Source organism: Eucalyptus grandis, chromosome 1 (assembly GCF_016545825.1).
Source record: "Eucalyptus grandis isolate ANBG69807.140 chromosome 1, ASM1654582v1, whole genome shotgun sequence".
Taxonomy (NCBI): Eukaryota; Viridiplantae; Streptophyta; class Magnoliopsida; order Myrtales; family Myrtaceae; genus Eucalyptus; species Eucalyptus grandis.
This window is the reverse complement of record NC_052612.1, coordinates 10,901,942-10,929,039: the sequence shown is the minus strand read 5'-3', so window position 1 is coordinate 10,929,039 and position 27,098 is coordinate 10,901,942. Positions and strand designations below refer to the sequence as shown.

Sequence of the window (27,098 nt, the reverse complement as noted above, 5' to 3'; positions counted from 1 at the left end):
CACACTAATGTTGCTATGAGCATTCTTTCAATACCTAACAATCAATGTATTATCTAACGTGATCATACATCTCTTAGTACTTTTTCATGCAAGTTTATGAGGTAAATGTGATCATGCATGGATGGTTCATTCATGTCATTATGCTCTATGACTAAAAAAGTGAAAAGGCAAATCAATCAATAAATTGAAATTTTGGTGCAAGTAAACACCCAAGGATGATAATAGAGAGTAAGATGAAAAGAGTTTACACAATTCTTAAAATGAAATAAAAAGGAAACCCGCAACTCGTCAGGTATTTATACAACACCAAACAACCCGAGAGATTTGTCGAGGAGCAAATAGTACAATTGAGAGGTCGGATTGGACATCGACCATTCATCATCTTTGAGTCTTTGGGATCGCCATCTCCATTGACCTATCTTGATTCTAGTCTATAGCTAGGACTGACATACTAATGATGCAAATAAAGAGAATGCAAATGTACCAAACAAACAAGAACACTCACAATCATAATCAAGAAACTAATCGAGGCATTAGCTAATCAAACATGGCCTTGGGATTGGCCTTTGAGGTCCATGCCATCATTTGTGTTCTCACATGGTGGCTAACGCTAGAAGTTCTTAATGCAAGTTCTAGTGTCATCCCAAATTGACCCCATGTCAACATGCATCACACCTAAGTCATTCATCTAAAAATCACATACAAAGCATCTAGGGAGAAGTACACTATAAGTGCCATAAGTTGTGTATGGCGCTCACTTTGGTGCCCAAAATTTCCGTCAGATCACTTAAGTGCCAAAAAATTTGAAAAACGATCATTTTAGTGCCAACTCCGATTAAATTGACTGGAAATCTGACGTGGCACTTTTTTATTAATTTTTTACGCTGATGTGGCCCGCCGGAGAGTACAGTCAGTATGTAAACCACAAAACGACGTCGTTTGGTGTCTCTCCCCCAATTCAAAACCCTAAACCCTAAATCTGCCGGATAATCTCGGCCACCGCCGCCCTCTTCGTCCTCTTCATCCTCTTCTCCTCCCTTGTCGTCCTCTCCGCTGCCGCCCATGGCGCCGCCAAGCACCACCACCTCCTCCACTACCTCGACAAGTTCGGCGATTGTGGCGAGCAAGTCGCTATTGACCCCCCCCCACCTCCTTCGAGAACCCGCGCCTCCGCAATGCCTACGTTTCCCTCTAGGCCCTGAAGCAGGCCATCCTCTCCGACCCTAACAACTTCACCACCAACTGGGTTGACCCCAATGTCTGTGGCTACTCCAACGTCTTTGCTCCCCAGCCCCCGACGACCTCGACATCCGCACCGTCGCTGGCATCGACCTCAACCACAATGACATCGCCGGTGATGGGCCAGTCGTTGTCCTTGATTGCCCCCACACTCGGCGGCCGTGGCTTCGACCCCGACCCCAACCCCGACCCCAACTTGGCCACTCGGCAGCCAAGTTGAAGGCCATGATCTCGCTCAAGTGCGAACCTCACGTTGCCGAGTGACGGTGGCCATGCGAGCTAGGTTGACGATCGAGCAACAACGGCCGAGCGAGCTAGGTCGGCTGCCAACGAGGATTGGAACCCTAATTTCAATCTCCAAATAAAAAAAAAAATCCCAAAATGAGTTGTGTGGCGTCGTTTTTGTGAGGCCATCCACTTAGGACGGCAAAACGGCGTCGTTTTCTTAAGGAGGATGGAAAACGACGTCGTTTCTCAAGCCATGTCAACTTTTTTTTTAAAATATAAAAACCACGTAATTATTTTGGCTGGAATCTCTCATCAGTGACACCAAAGTAATCGTTTTTCCTCCGATTTGGCAATTAAGTGATCCAATTGAAACTTCTGATACCAAAGTGAGTACTGTACACAACTTATAGCACTGATAGTGTATTTCTCCCAAGCATGTAGGTAAGCATGCACGCAAGCCATTTGACCTTACTTCTTAATCAATCAACCAATTAAGTGAGCCAACAATGGATCACTTATTTAGTCCTCATGAGCCAAACATAACCACATAAATTTCGCGGTAAGAAAGACAGTCAATATATGACTCATGTGATGCCCAAAAACCTTTTTGTGGACAATTGGCAAGAAAAGATGTTGTTTCAAAAGAATTTGATAAAAAAAGGGACATAATTTCATCAATGCTTTGGAGCAAATTTGGCTATCAAAGCTAGCTTGAGTGCATCAAGGGCACAACTAATTAAGCATCGCAAATGTTCTAAATATAATTTAGACTTTGACAAATTTTATGTCAAATCAAGATTTTTAAAGAAAGTATCGAGTAAGGACATGATCCTATCAAAACAAGAATCATTTCTAGTCGTTAAAATGAGTTCGGGTGCATCAAGGGCACACTAAGTAAATATGTTCTTTAACAGCGTAGAACCTTGTCCTTTCACTAACATTAATGGCAAGATCTTTTTTTCTTCTTCTTTTTCGCGGTATTTACAATGGATGTATACTCTCAAATTGGAAACCACTTGATTACAACCTATTCTTTTTTGGGCAATAATTAAACACTTAATAATGGGTGATGTACAGAATTACCACACTAAAAATAGCCGAAATCGTACATCTTAAAACCTCATTCCATTACATTGCATTCATGATCAGACCAAGGAAAAACAAAGTGATTTCATCAGTACTCTAAAAATGATTGAATGGTAAGAATTCAAGTAGCGCAGCGTGCCCTTCTGAGCAGACATTGCATTCACAATCAGACCAAGGAACAACACCAGGGGAAAGACAGCGTCCGGGGTTCCTGAAGTTCCCAGTCCCAAAGTTATTGTACGGCTACTTTGTCGAACAAACCAATCTGGCTTTGTAGATTCCAAACATCGCAAAACCAGAGTCAAAAACTGCATTTATATAAAGGATGAATCCTCAGAGGATTAATGGCGGGTAAAAGATAATTCAAAGTACTCTTGATCGGTTGTGTCTTGGTTTTCAAGCTCAGTTACCTCCCGAGCGTTTCAGGTATCAAAACTTGGCTACCATACTAAAACCATCAGAAAGAGACATGGCAAATGGCAATAGAAATTCCTTCAATCAGCATTGCCATTGCCACTCCGTCGGTTCAGGTAAATTGAGCAATCACTATAACCAACGTCAATCAATCCGGGGACTAAAGCTTCACAGACAATATGAGTAAGAGACATATTAAAGGATGAAGTTCTAAGGGATAAATGAAAAACAAAAAGAGCTTCAAGCGGCAACAATAGAATTTAAAAGAGACTCTGTTCTTGAATGGTCACCAGCGAAAAAGACTTCCATAACAGGATAAAAGCTATACAGGAAACAGGAGAAATCCGTCGGGCACCATCACAGCTTCTTTAGGACTGTGCCCACTTAAATAAACGTTTCATAAGAAACCAATACAGTACAAAAGCTGAAAATCTGTCAGCATACTTCTAAGAACATCTATCCTATAAATTCTTGAACTTTTCAGTCGCCTTGGAACCTCAATACTGCCTGCCTCAAAATGTCACGGGCACATCGTCCTCTTTGTGTCTTTTCATTGTCAACTTTTATAGTTGAAAAATAGTCATTAGAATATATTTTCAGCTGCACGAGTATAGAAAAAATCTAACGCAATGCAGTCCACTAGAAAATCACTAAACCTAGACATCCCAAATTATTAAAATTATAGAAGAGTAAGCAATGAAAACGCCACACAAATGGCCGAGGTCTTCAAAAATGAAGCACAAAAGAAGGACGTCCTTGAACTCATATCTCTTTCTCTTGCAGCACTTCAAGCTTTAAATCTGCAAAAATTAAAGACAACAAATGAGATCCTGATCAGTTCAACTTCACTAATTCATAAGCATGTTACTAGTAAGTTACTCTGGCCCTTAAAAATTCATTCTGCCAGGATTTCATGTTCAGTGATGAAAGTTACCTCAATAAAAACCAAAAAGCATAGAAGTAAAAGACAATGAATACGTTAAAATTCATAACAAGGAGACAAGAGTAACGAAGAAGAACTATGAAGCAACGAACGGCATTAACTAAACATAAAAGGGGGTAGAAACCTGATTCATATCTCTGAGCATTCTCCAGGCTCTCTTCAACGTAATTATGGGTGGGACTTGATCTCGACCAATCTGTGCAAAAACAAGAGAGTCGAGGACCTCTGGAGTCAAAGAACAATGAAACTGATTAGGCACACATCTCGGCTCACCAAAAGCTGCACCGAAAGCAACCATAGATGCTGGAATAGCCAAAATATCTCTTGCCATGGAGGAAAAAACCCTAAATGATTCCCATCATTATTCCACCAAGACAAGATGTCAAAACCATCTTCATCAGATGAGAGTTGCTCATTAAGATACCGATCCAACTCGGTTTTGGCACTTTTTTTTTTTCTCTCTTCTATATTTTCTCCAACTCTCATGGAACATCATGTAATGATCATCAAGAGCAGTCTTCGGGAGTTAGAAATTTGAGAAGATTGAGTTTCCTCTAATGACAATTGATACATATCATAATAATACTCAAAAAGTTGCCATAATTCAACCTTCAAATTTTGCTAGCAACTCACCAACCTTTTCAGTTTCACTACCATAAATTCGTCCATAGCACCACTCGAACAATTTCAACTTGAATCGAGGATCTAGCACCATTGCAGTCAACATCAACGAGTTTGTTTTATCAATGTCCCCATAGTACTTGTCAAGCATTTCTGTCATTTTCGTCATTTTCTTCAACATAGATCTGTGGAATAAATCTGCATAATCTGTCCACTGGTATAAAGTCCCAAGTATCTCAGCGACCTTAGGTAAATACAAGTTAGAAATGACATTAGAGACACTTGACAACTCTTTTACAGCCCTGTAAACCATCTGCAAGAATTTAGCGGACACGAGGGCATTTGGTCAATCATCACTTGTAGGTGTTTCATGATGAGCTCTTCACTAAATGAGGGATCGTCCTTTTCCAATCTTTCAAAAGCTTTCCTGAACATGACCGCCCTCCTTAACATTAGGTAGGTAGAGTCCCACCTACTTGAAGTATCATGACAAATGGAAATCTTAGAGGATATCTTTTCTTTCTCAAGAGAAGAGAGAGAGAGAGAGAGAGAGAGAGGGGCACCAGAAAGGGCGCCAAGCGGGAGTTGTCTCTCCCGCTTTGTTTTCCATTTGCGTTTTGGCCCTCCTGCTTTTCTGGGATTTCAATTTTGGCCCCCCAGAATTTCGTCTTGACGATTATATGATTTATTTAGACCATTTATTAAGTACTTTGACTTACATTTTTGGTCAACGTCTGAGGGAAATTATTGAGTCATGCTGCTAAAAAACTAATACTTGACTGGTGCTTAAGCTCACAGTAAATCAAAAACCAGTCCCCTTATTTTTAATGGCATCTTATTTTAGTCCTTGGACTTTTGCTTTATGACAAGTTAGTCCACGTTTGACAATTGAAGTTCTCGATGCTAAGCCAACATCCACGTTGCTACATATTATATATGGACGAAATAGCAACTAAAATTTCGTTTATTTCACATAAATGAATTATTTTAAAAAAAATAGTTTTTATCACTTTAAATAATTAGTCAACGAAAACAAAATCTTATTATTGACAATAATATATGTGTAAATACTTTTATGGACGATGAAGATAATTTTTATACACTTATTTTTGTAAGCGATAAAAGTGATCATTTTTAAAAAATGCTTTTCAAATCCTTTATTTTTCACAAAACAAATGCACCTTATATTCCTCACTTTTGAAAATCATGTCAACTACATTCCCAAGAATAGTCCCCCTCCAAAAATTGTCTTTTAATTACCTTTGTAGAGTTGCGGTCGATACTATTTTTTCAAAAGTACCTAATCTTTCATTCATTCTTCTTACAAAAAGGAATTAGAAAATACTTGTATCATATGAAAAATGGGTAATATAAAGCAAGATAAATATTTTTTCCCTTGAAAAGTTGAGATACATTTTACGGTGGATATTTTTTATGGGATAAATAGATCATGAAAAAAGTGAAAATCCTTAAAAAGATCGTGATTTGTCTTGTCATCTGGCCTTGTTTATGCGTACCATACAAATACCTTTGTCATTTGTAAAGATTCTTCCATGTACTGAAATGAACAAACATTAATGGAGATCTGTCACATCAACTGGTCACGGATTAAGTCATTTTACGTTCTAAAGTTCAAGATTGTGAGCGATTTCTGTAACTTTGCGTATGAATTTACAGTGTATTTGTTCCCAAGTGTTCTTTTGTTTTATAAATCTATGCAGCACTCCTTATTTCTTATGAACATTAGAAAACCGGGAGAATTACCAAAAAAATCCTAAACATATTGCAATTATGTCAATTCAGTCATAAACCTTTTTCTTTTGTCAATTTAGTCATAAAATTTTTATAATTTTGCTAATTCAGTCTATCTGGCCAAAATTGGCTGGTTGGTGCTGACGTGGACACCAGCTGGAGATAGCTTGCCGGCGAACAATTTTTAATAATTTTTTTACGAATTTTTTAATTTTGTTATTGATTTTTTTACCTTCTTCTTCCTCTGGCTAGCCAACGCCTACCGAGGCGAGGCTCGGCGAGGTCAACCTCGCTGGCCACTGGCAAGGCTCCCCCCCACCGGCCACTAGTGAAGGTGAGCCTCATCCATCGATGGTGAGGCAACCGTCGCCCAGCCAAGGCGAGGCTCGGCCTCGCCAAATTTGAGGACGGCGGCCTCGCCATCGCTAGGCAAGGCTTGCCTTTGCCAATGGGCGGTGGGGGCGAGCCTCACCCGGCCATGGCCGAGTCGAGCCTCGCCGAGATCGGCGACAGCGGCCTTGCCGGCGACCGGCGAGGCCGTAGCCAAATTTGGCGAGGCTCACCCCCGCCGACCATTGGTGAAAGCGAGCCTTGCCCGGCGACGGCGAGGTCACCGTCGGTAGATCCGGCGAGGCTCGACCTCGTCATGGTTGGGCGAGGCCAAGCCTCGCCTTGGCTAGGTGACAGCAGCCTCACCATCGCTGGGTGAGGCTCGCCTTCACCAGTGGCTAGCAGGAATGAGCCTCGCCAGCCAGAGGAAGAAGAAAGTAAAAAAAAAATTAAAAAAAAATTAAAATTATTAAAAAATTGTTCATCACTAGCTGTCTTCACCCAGCGTCCACATTAGTGCCAGCCGCCAATTTTGGCCGGATGGACTGAATTAGCACAATTATAAAAATGTTTAGGATTAAATTGGCAAAAAAAAAAAAAAAGGTTTATGACTGAATTGGCATAATTACAATAGGTTTATGATTTTTTTTGTAATTCTCTCTCAGAAAACCAGATTCTCATTTTCTATGAACTCTCAAACGATGGACGATGTTGACACTGCATTTCATTCTAGTGGACTTTTTAAGCAAGATCCCAATCTACATATGAAGGAGAGTAGCAAAGGATTTTGACCGATGACGAAAACAAATAACAGGGTCGGTAGCGGACGATGAATTCTCAGTGATTCTAGTAGTGCGGTCGTCTGGCGAGTACTCCGCCGAAGCTGTGCTAGTGCTGGTTTTTCTTTTTTCAACGTGATGCAGTGTCTGCAGATGAGAGAATATACATATCAAATGAAAGAACCTCCATTAGAGATCCTAATCAATTCCGACTTCATCGATCTTTCAAAAGCTTTCCACGAGTATGCTACTAGAAAAGTTGCTGCTTCTTTTAAACAACCCCCTGACAGGATTCCTTCTTCAGTGAGGCGAACAATCTCTGCCACAATTGACAAGCAAAGAAGACCAATATGCTGATTCATGTTTCTCAGCATTCTCAAGGCTCTCTTCGACACAAGCTGGGGCCGTTACTGGGTCTTCACCAATCTCTTGCGCAAATTGAGAGAGCCTGCAACCTCTGAAATGAGAAACTACAAAACCGATCAAGGAAACGTCCTGGCGAGCTGAAAGCTGCACCAGAAGCAAGTGCAGATGCTGGAATTGCCAAGATTATGTCTCGCCATGCGGGAGAGTACCTTATATCTTGATTTATTATTCTTCCTCCATGTCAAGATATCAAACTCATCTTCGTAATCTTCACATTGCTACTCAAGATACAGATCTAACTCGGTTTTAATCTCCTTTTTATGCCCCTCTCAGCAACAAATGAAATGGGTGAATATCATCAGAAACATAGGGCTAAAAGGTTTGCGTTTGCAACACATCATCATGATAAAACTCGAGAAGCCAACTCAACCCAAAATGCGTTCACAGCAGAACTTCGAAAACTTCAACTTGAGCAGAGGATCTAGTACTACTGCTGTCAACATCATCGAGTTTGTTTCATCGATGCTTCTATAGTACTTGTCGAACATCTACTTCATTTTCCATAGCCATCAAACTCCACACATAAATAACTCGAATTTCCCACCGAACTCCACACATCAGTGCGAGGCCAACTCTAGATTTCAATGGTTCCCATCAAAGATTCCGACTTCACCTTCTCAATCAAATCAAGTTTCATGCAATCCTTAGTTAGTAAAGCGTGAAACGCAGCCCAAATGCACGAATGCACGCCCCAACGCGCTCACAAAGTCCTTGGGGTCGTATTTTCGAGCTTTGGGGTTAGGGCAATGCAATGACAGACTGAACCAATCTGAAGTGCAAGTAAATTAAACAATGTGACGACGACATAATTGAACAAAATGTACGCGCAAGTGCAATGTTTAGGTCTCTTCAAGTCCCTCTATGTTCATCATCAATCTTTCCTTCTAATTAGCAACGAGTAATTATAATGACAGCAAAGAAATTTCACGTGTTCGCGAAAGGTTAGCCCCAACGAAAGAACAGAGATCTACATATTATCGGAGAACTATGTAACGTTACAAGAACCGTCTCCCTGGAAATTTCGCGAATGTCGCGAATTTCGTTTCCAACAGAAGTTTCAGAATCATCGAATTTCGTGGTCATTCGAAGCCGAAAAGAACATGACAAATCAACAGCAGCAAAATCCTCCAAGAAAAATGAAGAAATTCTCAGTCTTTCAAGTAATTGGAGAGCTTCACATGAGCCGTGGGATCTCTCTTCGTCTTCTTGAAATGCTTGGTTGCCGCCTTCAGCACCTTATCCCAACCCTGAAAAAATCCCAAAACCAGACGAACCCTAATAAAACTGGAAAATTCTGAATACAAAATTCGATAAATCGCATGATTCAAGCTTAGATTTTCATTAAACAGAACGAATTTCCGAAAAAAGAAATCGACAAGAACAGGGAGAGAATCGGATAGTGGTAGTACCTTTCTGGCGAAGGGCGCGCAGGCGACGTTCGACGGAGTCATCGACGAACCGGAGACCTTCGCCGGCCTCTTCTTCTTCTTGCCGCTCACCGAGAGATCGATGATCTTCTTCTTCTTCTGCTTCTGCTTCTTCCTCCTCGCGGTCGCCGTCCTCTCGGGACCGAACCCGAAGCAGAGCTTCCTCGGGGTGGCGAAGCAGCCGGAGTCGACGGGGAAGTGGGAGCGGGGGAGGAGCGGGGACCAGATGGAGCTCTGCGAGTAGTCGAAGCCCAGGGAGGAGCCGTCCGGGAACTTGTGGAGGAGGTCCCGCGACATCGCCGGCACCAGGTACTCCACCACCTTGCAGGCGTCGGGCAAGAGGCCGAGGGTCTCGTCTTCGTCGGCGTCGCCGCCGCCTCCGTTGTTCATGGAGTCGTGTCGTTCTTCCTCGGCGGCAAATTTGCGGATCGCTTGTTTTCCGGCCGTTGAGCGATCGGGGGACTTTGCTCTGGTTTTGTAGAGAGAGAAAGAGGGGGGAAAAGTTACCGTTGGATATGGGTGAAGGAGGCACGAGAGTCGCAGCACGCACGTGAACGTCAAATCCCCATATTTTCTTTGTCTCTTTTTTGAAAATAACATTATGAAACCGTTGGCCTCAAGTACAGCCAAATCGAAACAGTTGAGAAAGTTCAATTAAATTCTGAAGGGTTAATACTAAATAAAAACTCAAATTAATTCCTATATAATAAATTTATCCCAAATTAATTATTGGATCTAAAGAAAAATTTCTAAATCAGTATACTTATAACCAATTTACCCGAACTAATTTTTAGATCACTAAAGACTTAAAAAAAGTACACTTTTAATTAACTTGTCACAAATTGATATAATTTCCAGCTCAATAATATCACAGACGTTAACGGAGAGTAAATATCGGTCTGGATTTTTGGTAATTTAAAAATTAATTTGGATTAAATTTATCATAAGTGTATGAATTTGAGATCTTTGACAGTAGTAATACTAAATGTTCTAAATCTAGTGCAATTTTAATTTCGCATTGAGTTTTTGCAATTGCACCAGTAATAAGTTATTGAAGACTTGGTGGCACTTTTCGAACTTATTAAGATTTAATTGTACTTTGGGCCAATGATTTAGGAATTTTGGTCTACGACCCCCTTTTTTCGTGGGTTTTATGGGGAGTGCTCGTTACAAGTTAGCAATCGACTCGTTATGCAAGAGCCTTCTTTAGTCCCTTGGTTTTCAATGTGATCGTGGATTTTAAGCTGGCCTAACGAAGCACGTGGATGTTGATGGTGAAGAGTCGTCGTGATCAGTCTGCAGTCAACTTCTTTGGTCATTTCATGGGGGTCTCGTCCCATAGCTGACGCAAAAATTTGATCCCAATTATAATCACTCTATCATCACAATTTCATCATTGTGCCAAGAATCGAGAATTTCTTCATATGAGGTAGCAAATGCTTAACATATAAGGTAATCGAGATTTGCTAATAATATAACTCGAACTTGTGATTTTGTGAAAGATAAGTGACTCATGTGCTTGTATGATCTTGTAATTGGTCATAAATTGTTGTTTTTTCTATTCTATCACTCCGGATATAAAATCGATGATTGACTATGATCCTATGGTTCAACAATATCAATAAAAAGATCTAGAAAAGCAAATGTGCTTAAATACAAAATGGTATAAATCTAATGTAATTAAATTCCCAATTTTTAGTGAGTCATTTATAAAAAAAAAAATGAAATCAAACGATTCATATCCAGCAAAGTTGTCAAAAAAAAAAAAAAAAAATTCCAACGACACATGCCTGGTTTTCGGTTCTAGTGATCAAAAGTACTTGACTACATCTTGGAAAAAAGTTTAGGACTTATTGCCCCTATGGTCGTGATGTGGTGGAACACACTTGCTTAGTATCTTACGTTGTACTTGGTTGCTCGACTCCATGGTGGTAAATGACCAAATATACGTAAACCCTATGGAAAATTTGTTGTGCATACCATGGGACTAAACTTTGGGATGGTAGATATTTTGCCCTTGAACTCTCAACTGTTACACAAAGTCCCTAAAATTTTTCATCTTCTTTCGACTGTTACTATCCATTATCTCTCTAGTTAAAATATGTAAAACACGTGACTTTTAAGGAGTAATTTTCATCCCATTTTGAAGGAAATCTCTTTTTTTATCTCTAATTGTTGTAACAAAAAAAAAAATACAAAACTGGAGAAAAATAAAGTAACTAAAATTTTAATAATATAAAATAAGTTTCAGTAATAGTTTTAAACAATAATTAGAGCTTTCACAAAAAAAAAAAGAAGAAGAAGCAATAATTAGAGCCACTTTAATAGAACTAATTGAGATGTTTTTAGATAAAGAATAAACACAAATTAAGTAAAACAGCGAAAGGCCTCAATAACAAAAAATTGTCAAATTACAAGAATTGGTTACTCATTATGTATATTAAAAGAGTTTATTAATATAAAACTGATAGATTAAAAAATTTTAAACATATTGTAGAAGGAAATTCTGTCCTCACCTCATAAAGAGAAACGATTAACTGAAATTCAAGGTGATATTTTTAGATGTTAGTATTTTCATCAATTGACCATTTAGATATATTTGATGAGTAACCAATTTTTATAATTTGACCTTCGTGTTATTGAAGCCTTTGTTTATTTTACTTATTGTGTTCCTTTACCTAAATATCTTATTAGCTCTATTGATATTTTGATCAAAATTTATTCTATTTTGTAATATTATCATTCATACTTAATTTTCAAAAATTAAATTTGTAGTTAATTTATTTTTCTACATTTTCTTTGTTCTTTTTCTTTTTATAGATATTAAGTGTAAAAGATCAATTTCCTAAAAAAATGAGAATGAAGTTAATTTCTACTCCATAAAAGTCATGTGCATTTCACATGTTGACAGAAAATATAACGGAATGTTATCAACCGTAAAGAATGAAAGTTCATGGGGTAATGCGTAACACTAGAAAGTTTATGACAAGTGCATACCATCCCATAATTCGAGGTGTTTTGTGTAATTTCCCCCTTTTTTATATAGCGAGAAAGGTGGGGAGGACAAATTAGTGCTAGCGAGCCCTTCCGGATATTAATATAAGGGTCTTGTACTCATTATGAAATATTTGATTTGAGTCACAACTACATAGCATCAGTTGTGATTTGAAGGTTCAAGGTCATAGAATTCGTCATTACAACTCCACAAAGATATTGGTAGTCAAAAAATCTCTCCACACGAGATATGCTGTAGTTAGGTAATGTTGCATGATCTATTCAAAAGTTTGAAATTGAACTTATGACCTTGTGGAAGAACAATGAGCCATTTACCACTAAGCTAATAACTTTTTTCTTCATATACCGATTATGTGGCATCCGAGCCAATTTTAAAGAAGCTCAACTATTTCCCTTCTTCTCGGGCAATCTCGAAAGTGCACTTCCCCATATCAATCTGATGTATTCAGGATACTCAATAACACCTGAACTCAAGATCATAAGGAGAAGAGCAAACTTCTTGCTATCCAAACCGATGCTTTTCTTTCTTTTAAGTTCAGGAGGAGAGAATGTTACCCCACGTCAGGTCAGGGCGTACTAGAGACCTAGAAGGTCTTAAAGTGGAATTACATATCACCTACCAAAAAGAATTGCTGGGCACGGTGTGCAGAGATTCGAATTTTACTAGCTAAGCCAACCAACTAAGTTAGTACTTCCTTTGTTAGGAACCACCTTGTTTTGCACTAGAAGCTAAGCCTGGAGTTCAGTTTTATCCTACGCAAATTACAAACACAGAGAGAGAGAGAGAGAGAGAGAGAGAGAGAGAGAGAGGAGTGAAAACCAAGCAAAATAAGAAAGTACATAGAAAACCGGTGTCCTGATTTCCTCGACCATCAAGCAAAGCACATATTCCATGTAGGAACAAAGAGGAAAAGGCAACAAAAACAACCCACGCTAGAACAATCCTAGAATCACTCCTATTTCGCACTAAAAGCTTATGTCTCCCCACCTGTAATGTGTCCCGGAATTCACGTGAAAAAGCAAGCGACAAAAGGAACGATACTGCTCCTCCTCCCGTTTAAAGTCCTGTATTTATACACTTGCTTCATCGCATCTATTCACACGAGAAACCAACTGGAATCACAAGTAGCAACTCAGTCCTGGCTTTGAGTACACGGCTGCATTTTCGCATAATGGCGTTCGGAGGCCTCCGGTCGAGCATCTTGGTCGCCTGCATCGTCGTGATGGCCGGTACCGGCTTCACTTTATGCGGTAATTATGTCCGTGCCCTCCCCTCCCGCTAGTATTGCTCATATGACGATTTTTTTCGCGTGTTCTTGCAGAAGCAAGATCGTTCGGTATGTCGACACTCCAAGGTGGCGAGATCCCTGAGGATTCGGGAATTCAACCAATGGAGGAGCTGGAAATATCATGTGAAACGGACGTCGGTGCTCCATTGAACTCTCCCAATTCCCATCCGTATATCACAGTGCCTCATTTCGCTCTACCGCCTCTGGATTCAATGGCACCAATTCCTACGCCACCTTACCGTATCACTACTCCTCCGTATGGTTCTATTACTCCACCGCCTAGTGTGCCTGCCAAAACGCCTAGCCCACCAAAGCATAAGCCTAGCCCAAGCCCAACAGAGTTCGGTTACAGCCCGCCGGGAAGTCTCAGGCCCTGCTCCCCCAAGCTCGCCCCCAGCTCGCCCAAGCTCGCCCCCAACCCGCCCAAGCTCGCCCTCAGCCCACCCCTCTACTCGCCCCCTGTCGGGCACCCGCCGGCGCCGCCGAAGGCCCACATCTACGCCGTCTGGTGTGTGGCGAAGCCGACCGTGCCCGACTCAATAATCCAAGTGGCCATGGACTACGCGTGTGGGGCAGGGGCCAACTGCAAGCCCATCCAACCCAATGGCGTCTGTTACCAGCCGGATACGCTACTAGCGCACGCCTCCTACGCCTTCAACAGCTACTGGCAGAAAAGGAAGGAGGCTGGAGGGACGTGCGACTTCGGGGGGACGGCAATGCTGGTCACTGTGGATCCAAGTAAGTGCATTATCGTTACCATCTGCTATATTTCTAACACAAACCTAAACATGAGTATGAGATAATGTCCAAGATCTAGGTCTTCTCTTTGTCTCATGCTTCATACACATTGTTTTTGTGCCAGGTTACAATGGATGTCACTTTGATTATACCTGAAATCCTTTCCTGCTGAAGGCCTTGGAATATATAAAGCTCAGTCCTACTCTCCAGTAGTGTGCAATGTGCTCTTGAGTCTTGCCACAGAGTTTTGTAATTAGTTACATATGGCTTTGTTTGGAATTACGCATAGACATGGTTTACATGTAATTAGAAACGGGGTTTATACATAAGTTGGGACATAATATATCAGAAACTCTTTTAATAATGTAAGAAATCCACATCTTTGGAAAATATACTCTATGGTGATTTCATTTTCATTTGTCACCAGTATGATATAAAGCCATCCTCATACATTGCACAATGAATTGCAACCTAATTCCATCCTCATGCGCACATCATTTCTCTTATTGCGAGTATAGGAGCTCAGAACTGAGTGATTCGAGAATTAATGAGTTTGAAGTGTTTCAAATGAATTAAGAAAAGTATTTTGTGTATCAAACATATCATGTGATGATTATACTAAAAAAGTAAATTACTAATAACTAAGAAGGTTTTCGAAATTCAAATATAAAATTGGTGTAATGCCCATCACTCAAGTAAAATGATTGATCGGCAATATCACATCAATGTACAAAATTTTATCTTTTGGGAGAAAGAAAAAACCTAATATAGTTCGAGCAAGAATTTGGTCGAAACTTCAATAAGCGGGAGATGGAGGGGCAGACGTGAATTTTTACCGGCACAACTCCCGCCTTTATCAATTCCTGCTTTTCGGGCTCCTACTTTCTTCTTCCTTAACTCCATTTCCGACGTCTCCAATGCCGTCGCGAACCGCCGTCGCCGCCGCCGCCGCATCTTCACCGCAGTCTCTCCATCTTCTCCTTCGACGCCGCCTTCTCCTCCTCCGGCTGCGCAGCTCGAACTGAGACAAACCCACGATCGGAAAAATGGAGATGCAGCAGCTCCTGAGCATGGGCTTCTCCAGCGAGCTGGCCGCCGAAGCCCTCGCCGCCACCGGCGGCAATTCCACCCTCCACGCCACCGAGTGGATCCTCGCCCGGCGGCCGCCGTCCTCGTCCTCTCCGGACGCCGCCAGCCCTAACCCTAGCGCTAGCGCCGGCGGCGGCCCCAATCCCAGCCCCAGCCCGCCCCCGTTTCAGCCCAAGCTCGACCGGTTCTTCCACTTCAACTCCAAGCCCTCCTCCAACAATCCTTCGCCCCCTTCTCCTCCGCCTCCTCCACCGCCGCCCCGGGCCGAGGCGCGGCCGCGGGACGACGGCTCCCCGACCTCGACTCCCCCCGATTCCAAGCGTCCCAGGCTCCTTTTGCCGCAGCACCCGCAACCCGCTGTTCCCAGAGGGGCGCCGGAGAGGAAGGGCTCGCCGCCGCACCAACCCTTGGCGGAGCGGATGCGGCCCCGGACCGTCGACGACGTCGTCGGGCAGGAGCATTTGCTGGGCGGGAGCTCGCTCCTGCGCTCGGCGATCGCGGCCGATCGCCTGCCCTCGATCGTGCTCTGGGGTCCTCCAGGTACCGGCAAGACCTCCATAGCTAAGGCCATTACGAATTCCTCTTCGAGGGGGTCGGTGTATAGATTCACTTCTCTGTCTGCTGTGACTTGTGGGGTTAAGGAAGTGAGGGACGCGGTGGAGGAGGCGAGGAAGGCGAGGGTCAAGGGTAATAGGAGGACTGTGCTGTTTGTGGACGAGGTTCATAGGTTCAACAAGTCGCAGCAGGACTCGTTCTTGCCCGTGATCGAAGATGGGAGCATCGTGTTCATGGGGGCCACCACGGAGAACCCGTCTTTCCATTTGATCACGCCCTTGTTGTCGCGCTGCAGGGTCCTCACACTCAACCCTCTGAAGCCCCATCACATAGTGTCGCTCCTTGAGCGGGCGATAGGCGATTCAGAGAAGGGGTTAGCGAGGAGTGTTGATATGAATGTCGAGGCGAAGGAGGATGCAGTCGAGTTTCTGTCCACTAATTGTGATGGTGATGCCAGGGTGGCACTGAATGCCTTGGAGATTTCGGCCATAACTGCTGCTACACGGGTGTCCAAGCAGCAGCTGAAATTGAAGGGCGGGAGCGAAAGCTCTGATGGCAATTTGTTGGCAGATGTGGAAAATGGGATTGGTCCAACTGCGGCAATCGTTACGCTGGATGATGTGAAGGAGGCACTCCAGTGTAAGCACCTAGCTTACGATAAAGCTGGAGATGAGCATTACAATCTAATTAGTGCACTCCACAAGTCTATGAGGGGAAGTGATGCGAATGCTGCCATCTACTGGTTGGCGAGAATGCTGGAAGGGGGCGAACAGCCTCTTTACATTGCCCGGCGACTGATCAGGTTTGCAAGCGAGGATGTTGGTTTGGCCGACCCATTGGCTCTTAATCAGGCCGTTTCTTGTTACCAAGCTTGCCATTTCATAGGGATGCCAGAATGCAACGTGATTCTTGCACAGTGCGTCGCCTACTTGGCTTTGCTCCGAAATCAATTGCTGTTTATCGAGCAATGGGAGCTGCACAGAAGGCAGTGAGAGAATCTGTGGGGCAAAACGAGGGAGTCCCGCTGCATCTGAGAAATGCGCCTACCAAGCTGATGAAGGAAATCGGATATGGGAAAGGCTACATATATACTCCTGATGATCCTCAGGCAGCGCAAAGCTACTTGCCACCCTCACTTCAAGGGTACAAATTCCTGGACTGGCCAAGTACTAATACACATGAGAAATGAGGAGCTCTTAAGCTCCCGCTGAGCAGTCTTTTTGGAACTGTAAATTTTGCTCGTTAGTCACTTTTATTAATTCCTAAATTGTGTGGTCGAACAAGTTCATAGCCTCTTTTGCCATCGCGTTTATAATTGCGTTGTTTGTTTTGGAGTAGGTTGATAAAAGCACTGTTAAGTATCTTAAGACTGTAATTAGAAATTTACGAAGTAGGATGCTGAATGTGCGGACTCTTTCCCAACTACAGTTTGTGCTCATATACTAGTACTATCCTACTCCTTTTAAGACAGTTTGACAACTGAGACATTTATCTTCTCATGCTCTGGCACCAAGAGATTGTCTTGCACCTGATGTTTATTGTTTGCCGAAACAAGACAGATGCATCCTCAGTGTTTGAGGTGACTATTGGCTTCAGATAATGTTGATGCTGAAACAAGAAGCAATTGAAGCATAGCATTGGAATTCTTGAGTTTTGAATCATGAGGGTCTCTGCACGCTTGATAGAACCTTCATCCATTCAAGCGGCGGATTTTTGTGCTGTTTGATTTCATCATTAACCTCATAGTCTTCAGATCATTAGGTAACAATCAGCACAAGTCATGAAGAATTGCTGCATCTTGTCTTTCAGGTTATTTTCGTGATGGATTTGATCTTTTATTTTAGTAGTTGTCCTCATACGTTAGTAATTGTATTTTGCACAGTTAACCATATATATGGTCCAAGGTTCTCAGTCAGGACAATTGCTCCGAGCTACCCTGCCATTAAATTAATAATATCGACAGTTCCATAAGAGAAGGGCATCGCTTGAAGTCACTTACTTCCGTTAGAAGCCATGTACTAATCTCACTACCTACCTTCAAAGATCTTTCAATTATAACATCCTTCAAGTAGAAGTCTCCCCCAAAGATCCCTTTAGGAAACTTCTAGTTTTCCCTCTTTGCACTCCCCCTAATAAGATTGATTAATTTGTTTGTCCTGCGTTATCATTTCTTGTTAAGCATAATCAAAGCATGTTTGACTTACAAGCTGATTCGATTGTGATAACATGTTTGACAATAATTGTCCTTTGTTCCTAGTAATTTGACAGACCACAAAACCACAATCCATGTCTTGGGGATGCAGCACCATAGAAAGACCAGCAAAAAGATTTGTTTGTCATTGATGACATCAATTGTGGTTTGATCACCCTTTCCGAGGAATCAAGAAAAATCCCAGAATCATTCCTTTGTCATCCATTCCATCCAGATCTTATGCAAGCCAACTCAAAAACATTGATGCATGTTCTAAAACTTGAATACGAACTGAACCGGCATCTTCAAGGTCTTAAAGAAGAATGGCCGACCAGCCAAGAGCAAAGACAATTGCGCCATTTCATGGAATTCCGGAGTTTGAGATACCAAACTATTTGGTCAATAACAACAGAACTACTGAAAATTGTTATATCAAGAGTGCTGATTGAGGATCCTCTGGCGCCTTCGGTATAAGCTCCCGAACAAGTCAAACAGTCAAAAGGGAAAATCGCAACTTGCAAGACAGGCGGTACAACTTGACAAAAGTATCTACTTGTATCATCCAGAGTATATCCTGATTAAAGGAATGCACAAACTAAAAATCCAACCATCATCCTAATCTTCATTACCTTGGAATATAACTAATTTTATGATGAATGCATCACAACCACCTAAATTTCCTACCAGCATCAAACAAAGAGACCCTAGAATGAAGCTGTTGCCCCGTGCAATCTGTGAGACAAGGACGTTTAATTATTTCTGCTTCTACGTAGTAGGGAAGACACCAAAGGCCAGCCAAATTCTCCATGCCTTCAAGCATAATGAGATCAAATGGCGACATGCAGGATGTAAACGATTGAACATTTCCAAGTTTGACATAGACCAACCAAAAGTAGATAGACAAGCATGGACGCACACATAAATGTAGATAATTCTGCAGCTGCACACACAGAAAACATCATGATCATTTCAAATCAGTACCGGAGCCAACACTAATGAGAATGACCGAATCAGACCCAGAGGATAGGAAAGTTAAAAAATAGGTGAAAACCTGCAGAACTGGTAACAATCATCCATTAAGAGAAAGAGATAGAAAGAGAGATTTCATTGAACTTGCAACTACACTTGGCAGTTAAAGAGGACACAGATACAACAGCAACCACAACCCCTAAACAACACACGGTGGAGACAGAAATATACACATCCCAGAAAAATGGACAAACCATGCAATTGGCAACTACTCAACAACCTTCACACCCGAGAGGTAGACTTTACTCTGGACTACATCGCCATCAATCAAAAAACCTGGCATGACCATCAAACCAACCTTAGGTTTTTCGTCACCCTCAATCGTCACCCAATTCTTCACCACACTTTCCATATAAACCTCAGAGTACTCGCTCCCACTCTTGACCTGGAAAACTTTGATGCTAGGATCAAAAGAATAAGCCAGCCTATGCAAAAGCCATATCGACTTCGCCAGTTTTAGAAATACTTGATAGAATGGAGTCCGAGGATGCCCACCACCAGTTACAAAATTCCGCTGATCCAAGTTCCCAAAGAATGAAGCCTCCATCTTGGGGTGAACAACCAAAAGATACTTGCTCCGACAAAATTTCCCAAAGATCGAGTCTGGGTTCTGGCCTAACATGTCCAATGGATCCATCTCCTTCAAGGCCAAGAATTGATGGAAAAAGCTTTCTTTATTTACAGCAAGAGTATCCGACTCTATTCCAAAGCTTTCCTCTTGAAAAGCACCGAACATTCTTTGACATATATGGGACTCAAATGCATACTTCTTGTGAGCACGCTTTGCATAAACAACGTCAGGTTCAATGGAAATAGCAGCAGCATCAAGGTCCCAACCAGCCGCTTTCATCATATTGATCAAGGGCTTTGAGAAGTCATGAATGGCTTGGTAAGTGGCTTCAACAGTTGAGATGAACAGATCAGGGGTAAGATCAACAGGGAAGAATCCATTCTCATGCCCTAAATCATCCGATTCTTTGCTTGACAAGCCCCTAAGCTTAAGATTCTTTTCAAGTTTTGCCTTCTTCACATCTGCTTCTTCAATTTGCTGCTGCAATAGATTAAGCTCTGAGTCCTTATTATGAATTTCCGACTGGAACTTCTTGACCATTACCTCATACGTCTTCAGAAGGCTCTGCTGTTCTTGGATCTCAGCAGCTAAGCGAGAGTCCTGAGGCGAGATGCACACTGGTTTAGGGTTGTTCTCCCGGTAAGAATGCTTGAGTTCGGACAGGTTCTTCAGCTCTGAAACCACAAGTTTATCGGCAGCTTGGATCTTATCTGGATCATACGGAGTATGAGCGGCTTGAAGCTGTATGTAAGCAGACTTCAAGGAGGAGACATTGGTGAATATTTTAGAAATGATGGCTTCTATGGCTTCTGGGTTCGGACTCCTGGACTCGTCCATGGGTTGAGGATGAACCTTCTGGCTGTTGCTCTCACGGAGTTGATTATCTCGAGCTCCAGTGGGTAGCATAGCTACTTCCAGTGGAGTACTTCAGACAGCTTAAATTCAAAAAGAAGAAAAAAAGAAAAGACACCAATTTAACTAACGTATCAATATGTTCTTGCATCATCATCATCATCATCATCACCACAAGTAAGAAAAACACAATGACTGTGAATGAGTTGGCCTGTATCATGTTGTTTGCATAAAGTTTCCAAATTGGTCCTCATTAAGCACAGTTCTCTCAAAAAGTCTACGCAGCCCTATTATGTAAACAAGCTTCTAGATTTGCAATCCATGTCAAGGTTGACAACTAGGTCAAAATCACAACTTGAAAATATCATCGACCCACAAAAAAATTCAGCATCATGCGGCAAACAGAGCACAGCAACCGAGCTTACAAAAAACCCAGAAAAGGGCGAGTCCCAAAACATCATTAGACCAGAAATGTCAGACACACACTTGTCTTTTTTCCCTTAACTCTCCCTGATCTGAAAACGAAGCTACCACAACGAAATCAAGCCCAAACCAAGCGGAAAACGGCGCAATCAGGCAGCACACGCCCACAACGAGCTCGTGCAGAGGCTCGAGGAACGTGGGGAAACAAGAACAAGCCGATCTGCGACATTGGAGGAGGGGCGGAGGAGGAGGGGAAGGGAGAGAAAGGGGGCGTACCTTGCTTGCCGAGAGGAAGACGCAGTGCAGAGAGACCATGAACGTCTATTACCCGGGGATAGTCCAAAAGGGCGTGCCCTTCTTTTCAGCCGCTTCAAAAAAAAGAGAGAGGCGATGAGGCTTGACTTTGAGCCCAATAAGCAGGTTGGGCTTTCATACTAACCCAAGAATTCTCCTCCAAATCTTCTTGATTGTTAGAGAGAGAGAGAGAGAGATGGATTTTTTTAGGGAAACAAGAAGACAAAGTAGGTGACATGAGGAAATAAATTTCGTGGCATCATAATAAGATATTATAGAGTTCATTGTAACCAAAAATTTGAATTCTAGTAAAATTCGAGCCATGAAATCCGATTTTTGAGTCATGAAAATTTGAGATTCCATGGAAATGATAAATTCTAGCGTTGTAGAGTCGTGAGTCTGATGGGGGTTGATTTGAAGCAATGGTTTTGTTGAAGAGAGATTTTGGGGTTTTGTGTTCATGTGTGAATTCCGCATCATATTTAGGTTTGATTAATTGCTTTGAGTGAGCCATTTGTTAGTACGTAGAAGTCATTTTGTTATCAAAATAAGTATGGATAGGCCCTAATCAACCTTTTGAGATAAATTTGTGATTACTTTGTCAAATTCATTTCTCTTAAGCTTGAACTTGCTTGGGCCATATTTTCCTCTAGCTATCCTTTTGACAGGTGGGTTACAATTATAAACCGTCATACCTCAAATCCTAGAAGAAAAGAGGGATGACATGGGTCGTCCTTTCATTTGAAGGACCCGGCCTCAAACTAAAACCCAAAAGTCCAACTTCAAAAAGTCTTTGTGGATAATGCTCTCACTCCATCAACCGTTAACCGAGAACTTAGAAAAAAGAGGAATAAGCAACTACAACTTAGTGAGTGATATGTATCTCTTTAATAAAATAAACCGAGCAACCATATATATATAGCAATACCATAAACTCATAATCCAACACTTTAATATACATATCAAGTCATGTACAAGTCATTCCATTTCAATAAACTTTATATAATTAAAAAAAAAATACTCATTTCAATCATTATAAATATAAATAGTCAAGTTCATCAATCAATCTCATTAAAATCACATGTCGATGGTTCATCCATCAACTAATCTTTTGCTCAATAGTCACGACATAAAGCTTGGTGATAAGGCCACTAAAATTCCCCACATGGCAAGATCTCCACTTATAAAGTCAATGGCTCAACCCAAAAAGATATCATAAACTTGACATATATATCCATAAGTCCCTTAATAGACTCACATCGATATTAAGCACCAAATCCACATCTTCCAATACCAACAATCAAATCCACAATCAGTATTAGTAATTGATTTCAAAAAACATTACACACAATCTTTCTAAACTTCATTCATCAAACAAAATACATCGCAAGATATTTCTAAAATCATTTTAGAATTCTTTTCATAAACCACATTCATGACGAAATATCTTTCACAAAACTTTCTCAAATCATTCTAGAGTGCATTCCATAAACCAATTTGTACATATATATTATTTTCACAATACCTTATTTAAAACCATTCTCAAATATTAAAAAGTAGTAATTACCTGATCCATACTTTTATGCAAAAAATATGCTTTAATAACTCGTGCAATACTCAAATTTTTATCACTTTCAAGACATAAGTTTACAAATTCATAGAAAAGAATAGTACCACTCACCTTGGAATGTCTACCACTAAACAATAAATATTACTCGAATCATTGAACTCGCGATTCTATCGAATAAGCGAGAAACAACATTAAAATTGAGTAACTTGCTACCTCAACTATAAGATGGCTATACTATGTCTAAATGTTAACAAAACAATTCTAATGTGAACAAATTACATACACAAACTGATTATTCAAGCCATTCGCAATGCGAAACTTGAGTGCGAAACTTGGTCACACCATGACTCTCTACAGTAAATCCCATTTCAAATGTACTTACAGTAGATAGAAAGCCATTTTAACATACTATAAGAATCCCAAGTCAGTTGACCCAAAATGAAGCTGCAAACTGACGAAATATAGCCCCGAAGTTCCTAGATGCACACGCGTTCGTCACGTGTGGAAAATTTCAAAATTTGTTTCAAGCAAACCGTAAACTTAAATCAAGTTTCATAAAATTCTAAACTTCACGACATCCTAAACTATCATTTTCATATATATACACAGCTTGACGACTCCTTAATCGAACCTCGAAACTCAAAATCAATTAAATCTTGAATTTGTACCCTAACTTCGAAAACTAATCCGATTAGGAAAATAAGGGGCGCGAACACTTACCAGGAATTGTGATATGTAATAATTCCAGCTTGGTGAGGCGCATGTGTCGAGTACCCTTTTCTTCCTTCCTTCCTTCTTCTTCATTCTTTCCTCCCTCTCTCTTTCTTTTCTCCCTTTTCTTTCTCCTCTGTTCTGCGCGAGCCCTCACTCTTAAAAAGGAGCTGAGCATCCCTTGGTTGACTGGGTTAAATCTTCATTTTATTTTATATTTTCTTATTGCAGTTAGTTGATTTTGTCATAACCCACAAATAACCCACAATAACCCACAAATTATAAGGGTGTTCGGTGGGAAGAATAATCATTTTTCCTCAATTTTGTCTATAAGAGGTTGCCCCAGTAAAGAAAACGGAAATTGTATCTGAAATCCTACATTCCTATCGTTCATTTCACTCTTGTACAATACCTCCAACCACTCAGTCCAACAATCAATGACTCTTGTCGTTAGCGTTGACATAGAGTATCCTATCGAGTTGCGGTCAATTTACGTTTGTCCTTATATAAAACCAAGTTTCTCCCCAGAAATTGACTTGAGTCCGTTTTCATTAAATATAAACAACTTCTCAATTTTCCCTCTTCTGAAAATGAATCTATTGATTTCATTAATCATCGCATAAATAAAGAGAAACGAGAACGAGAGCGCTTCACTTTCATCATTTGCAAGGTAAATTCCGTGTCATTTGATCTTCATTTACTCTATGTTTTCTTGCTTTGTCCGAATAGAAATCAAGCAATTTGGTTTTCATGGTGGAATTCTGATGCTTTATAATCTTTCATTGATAATAGAATTAAAGGATCTGCTTCTCTATAGCCTCATGCTGATTAAGGATGTTTTTCGTGCTGTGATGCCATGAAAGATCCAAAAAAATTTCATTGATGATTTGAGTATCGTCTCGAGTGGCAGTTCGTGAGTTTCATGTAGGATATTTCAAAGCAATTATCATTTGAACTTGAGGTTAGTTGCCTGATTTAGCTGTCTACTCACAACCATTCAACCGATTCTCTTGCAGATATCAAGATGACAAGCTCTGCGATCAGGAGTTGGGTTTTCTTTGCTCTCTCTTCAATTTGGTATTCTTTGGGCGGAAGCTACATGCACACGTACACCTATAATGACTACATATCTGCCAAAGTTAATTCCTTGACCTCCATCGAGACTTTGCTTCCCTTCAGCTACTATAGTCTCCCATACTGCAAGCCCGAAGGGGGGATCCAAGAAAGTGCCGGCAATGTTGGCACCGCTCTCATGGGAGAACAAATCGTCTCCTCACTATACCGGTTCCGAGGGTATGTCAACGAGTCTGTCTACCTCTGCACCACTGACCCCCTGAGCAAGCACGAGGCAGGGCTCTTGAAGCAACAGATTCGCGATTTGTACCAAGTGAACATGATGATCGATGATTTGCCAGTAGTAAGGTATGCCAGCTATGATGGGATTAACATTCAATGGACCGGCTTCCCAATCGGGTATAAAGTACCAAACAGCGATGATGCTTACATCATTAATCATCTCAAGTTCACGGTCTTGGTGAACGAGCATCGAGACCGCAGTTACCAGGGCTACGACATAATGGATTTTGATGCGCCATCCAATGGTCCGTTCGAGATTGTGGGCTTTAGGGTGGATCCTTGCAGTGTTAAGCACGACCCGGAAAACATGAGAAGGCTTAAAATGTACGACAACATAGATTCAATGGAATATCCCCTCGATCTCGAGACATCGCAGGTTGTGAGGGAGAATGAGAGTTTATCCTTCACTTATGAGGTTCAGTTTGTGAAGAGCGATATCACGTGGCAATCCCGTTGGGACACTTATTCGAAGGAGGGAGATTCCCAATTCCATTGGTTCTCAGTACTCATTTCTCTGATAACGATCCTTATCTTAACTGGTATTGTGTTCGTGATATTCCTGAAGACAATATCTAGGGAACTCGCAAAACGCCAGGGACTCGATAAGCAGGCCGAAGCACAGACTGATGAGGAGCCTTTGGGTTGGAAGCTTCTTGCTGGCGATGCATTCAGAGAGACGAATCACTCTAAGCTTCTCAGTGTGATGGTTGGCACTGGGGTCCAAATCACACTGACCATATTCGTGACTGCAACCATTGCTGCGTTCGGCTTAGTACCTCCCAGTGCTCGAGGAATGATACTGACGTTGATAATAAGGGTCTACACTTTTTCGGGAACGGTTGGCGGGTATGTTGGCACGCGTCTGTGGAGAACACTGAAAGGAAGTGCCTATGGTTGGAAGTCAGTGTCATGGTTGATAGCGCTTCTCTTTCCAGGAATCATCGTAACCATACACGCAGTGCTCAACCTCGTAATGTGGGTCAACCGAAGCACTGCTGCTATCTCCATCTCCATGTACATCACCGTTTTATTGCTCTGGTTCTGCATTTCAGCACCAGTCACCCTCTTGGGAGGATTCCTAGCGACCTGGGCTGAGGCTATCCAATATCCTGTAAAAACCAATCACGTTCCTAGGGAAATCCCTGCTAGGACACTCCCCTCATGGCTCTTAGTTTTCGGTGCTGGGACAATCCCCTTTGGTACACTATTTATCGAACTCTTCTTCTTTCTAAGTAGCTTATGGCTTGGTAGGTTCTACAGCGTGTCAGGGACCCTCTGCCTCTGTCTTCTGTCCCTTGTTGTTGTCTGTGCTGAAACTTCCTTGATCATTACTTATCGCAATCTACAAGCTGAGGACTGGAAATGGTGGTGGAAGTCTTTCTGTGCTTCCGGTTTGTTTTCCATCTATGTGTTCATGTACTGCATCAATTACTTGGTTATTAGCCTGGACGGGTTGAGTGGGACCCCATCAGTCATAGTTTATGTTGGTTACTCGCTCATCATGGCAATAGCGGCCCTGCTATCAACTGGTAGCATTGGTTTCCTTGCTTCGTTCTACTTTGTGAAAGCTCTCTTCTCATCAACGGAGATCTGAGGAGTAATCTTATTTAGATTTTTCATCTTCTGAATGAGCTCCTTGCAGTTGGAAACTGAAGTTGCCTCTATCAAGTACAGGAGTTTTCTATATTTTATCTATTGCCTTGCCCTTGTCATGTTTCGCTGATGAATAAAGCATGAGAACAGTTGTCAATACCTATTAATCTTTCCAAGTAATGTATTGCCATCTACTGCGCACATTTCCACCATCATTTCTGTATTATGTGACAATCAAGTACGGAGCTTTATTGTTAACAGTCTTCTTCAAAGGTGACATTGAGTAGCTTTGCAGGAATGTCATACATCATATAACCTCTTGAAGTCATAGTTATAGATTTAAACAAGCTATGAGATAAGTTGCAGGGTAACACTAGAAGGAGAGGCGGGTGATGATGGGCGCCGTCGGCTATTTAGCAGATAGATAGCACGCATGAGCAACGCAGGACGGCCTGTACCTTCCTGATAATAAACCTATTAATGCCCAACCAAGTCTCTGGACTAACCTTACAAGTCAGTAAATCAGCAACTGAGCATTGTTAGATCCATGAAGCACCATTCGTAAAAGGATCAGCAC

At 41.6% G+C, this 27,098-nt stretch overlaps 5 protein-coding genes across 6 annotated transcripts; 3 read left to right on the top strand and 2 right to left on the bottom strand.

Annotated features, from left to right (window-relative positions):
• Positions 1-8,656: 8,656 nt before the first annotated feature.
• Positions 8,657-9,719, bottom strand: LOC104433905. Its single transcript, XM_010046803.3, has 2 exons — positions 9,228-9,719; positions 8,657-9,065 (listed from the first exon to the last, which is right to left on the bottom strand). Exons 1-2 carry the CDS (start codon positions 9,633-9,635, stop codon positions 8,967-8,969), a joined length of 507 nt encoding a protein of 168 aa, XP_010045105.2. The 5' UTR covers positions 9,636-9,719; the 3' UTR covers positions 8,657-8,966.
• Positions 9,720-13,343: 3,624 nt separating this feature from the next.
• LOC104433913 (pollen-specific leucine-rich repeat extensin-like protein 1) lies at positions 13,344-14,710 on the top strand. Its single transcript, XM_010046815.3, has 3 exons — positions 13,344-13,511; positions 13,583-14,287; positions 14,412-14,710. Exons 1-3 carry the CDS (start codon positions 13,433-13,435, stop codon positions 14,441-14,443), a joined length of 816 nt encoding a protein of 271 aa, XP_010045117.2. The 5' UTR covers positions 13,344-13,432; the 3' UTR covers positions 14,444-14,710.
• A 374-nt stretch (positions 14,711-15,084) lies between these two features.
• LOC104433924 (ATPase WRNIP1) lies at positions 15,085-17,430 on the top strand. Its single transcript, XM_010046836.3, is given in 2 exon segments — positions 15,085-16,864; positions 16,867-17,430. Coding segments are annotated over 2 exon segments (1,785 nt in total). The 5' UTR covers positions 15,085-15,333; the 3' UTR covers positions 17,121-17,430.
• Positions 17,431-19,174: 1,744 nt separating this feature from the next.
• LOC104433931 (protein GRAVITROPIC IN THE LIGHT 1) lies at positions 19,175-21,413 on the bottom strand. The gene is made up of 2 exons (XM_010046850.3): positions 21,274-21,413; positions 19,175-20,657 (listed from the first exon to the last, which is right to left on the bottom strand). Exon 2 carries the CDS (start codon positions 20,626-20,628, stop codon positions 19,360-19,362), a length of 1,269 nt encoding a protein of 422 aa, XP_010045152.2. The 5' UTR covers positions 20,629-20,657; positions 21,274-21,413; the 3' UTR covers positions 19,175-19,359.
• A 2,697-nt stretch (positions 21,414-24,110) lies between these two features.
• Positions 24,111-26,779, top strand: LOC104433938 (transmembrane 9 superfamily member 12). Of its 2 annotated transcripts, XM_010046870.3 has the most exons (3): positions 24,117-24,242; positions 24,365-24,496; positions 24,589-26,779. In XM_010046870.3, exon 3 carries the CDS (start codon positions 24,597-24,599, stop codon positions 26,520-26,522), a length of 1,926 nt encoding a protein of 641 aa, XP_010045172.2. In that variant the 5' UTR covers positions 24,117-24,242; positions 24,365-24,496; positions 24,589-24,596; the 3' UTR covers positions 26,523-26,779. The 2 variants fall into 2 exon arrangements, with proteins under 2 accessions (XP_010045163.2, XP_010045172.2); XM_010046861.3 differs by lacking the exon at positions 24,365-24,496 and having other exon boundaries at positions 24,111-24,242.
• The last annotated feature ends 319 nt before the right edge of the window (positions 26,780-27,098 follow it).

Excerpts from the sequence above, each read along its gene's own strand:
- LOC104433905 (XM_010046803.3), bottom strand. The coding sequence starts at position 9,635 with ATGAACAACGGAGGCGGCGGCGACGCCGACGAAGACGAGACCCTCGGC. Across the intron at positions 9,066-9,227 it reads GCGCGCCCTTCGCCAGAAAG|GGTTGGGATAAGGTGCTGAA; the intron begins GTACTACCACTA and ends GGATTTTTTCAG.
- LOC104433913 (XM_010046815.3), top strand. The coding sequence starts at position 13,433 with ATGGCGTTCGGAGGCCTCCGGTCGAGCATCTTGGTCGCCTGCATCGTC. Across the intron at positions 13,512-13,582 it reads TACCGGCTTCACTTTATGCG|AAGCAAGATCGTTCGGTATG; the intron begins GTAATTATGTCC and ends GTGTTCTTGCAG. Across the intron at positions 14,288-14,411 it reads GCTGGTCACTGTGGATCCAA|GTTACAATGGATGTCACTTT; the intron begins GTAAGTGCATTA and ends TTTTTGTGCCAG.
- LOC104433931 (XM_010046850.3), bottom strand. The coding sequence starts at position 20,628 with ATGCTACCCACTGGAGCTCGAGATAATCAACTCCGTGAGAGCAACAGC.
- LOC104433938 (XM_010046861.3), top strand. The coding sequence starts at position 24,597 with ATGACAAGCTCTGCGATCAGGAGTTGGGTTTTCTTTGCTCTCTCTTCA.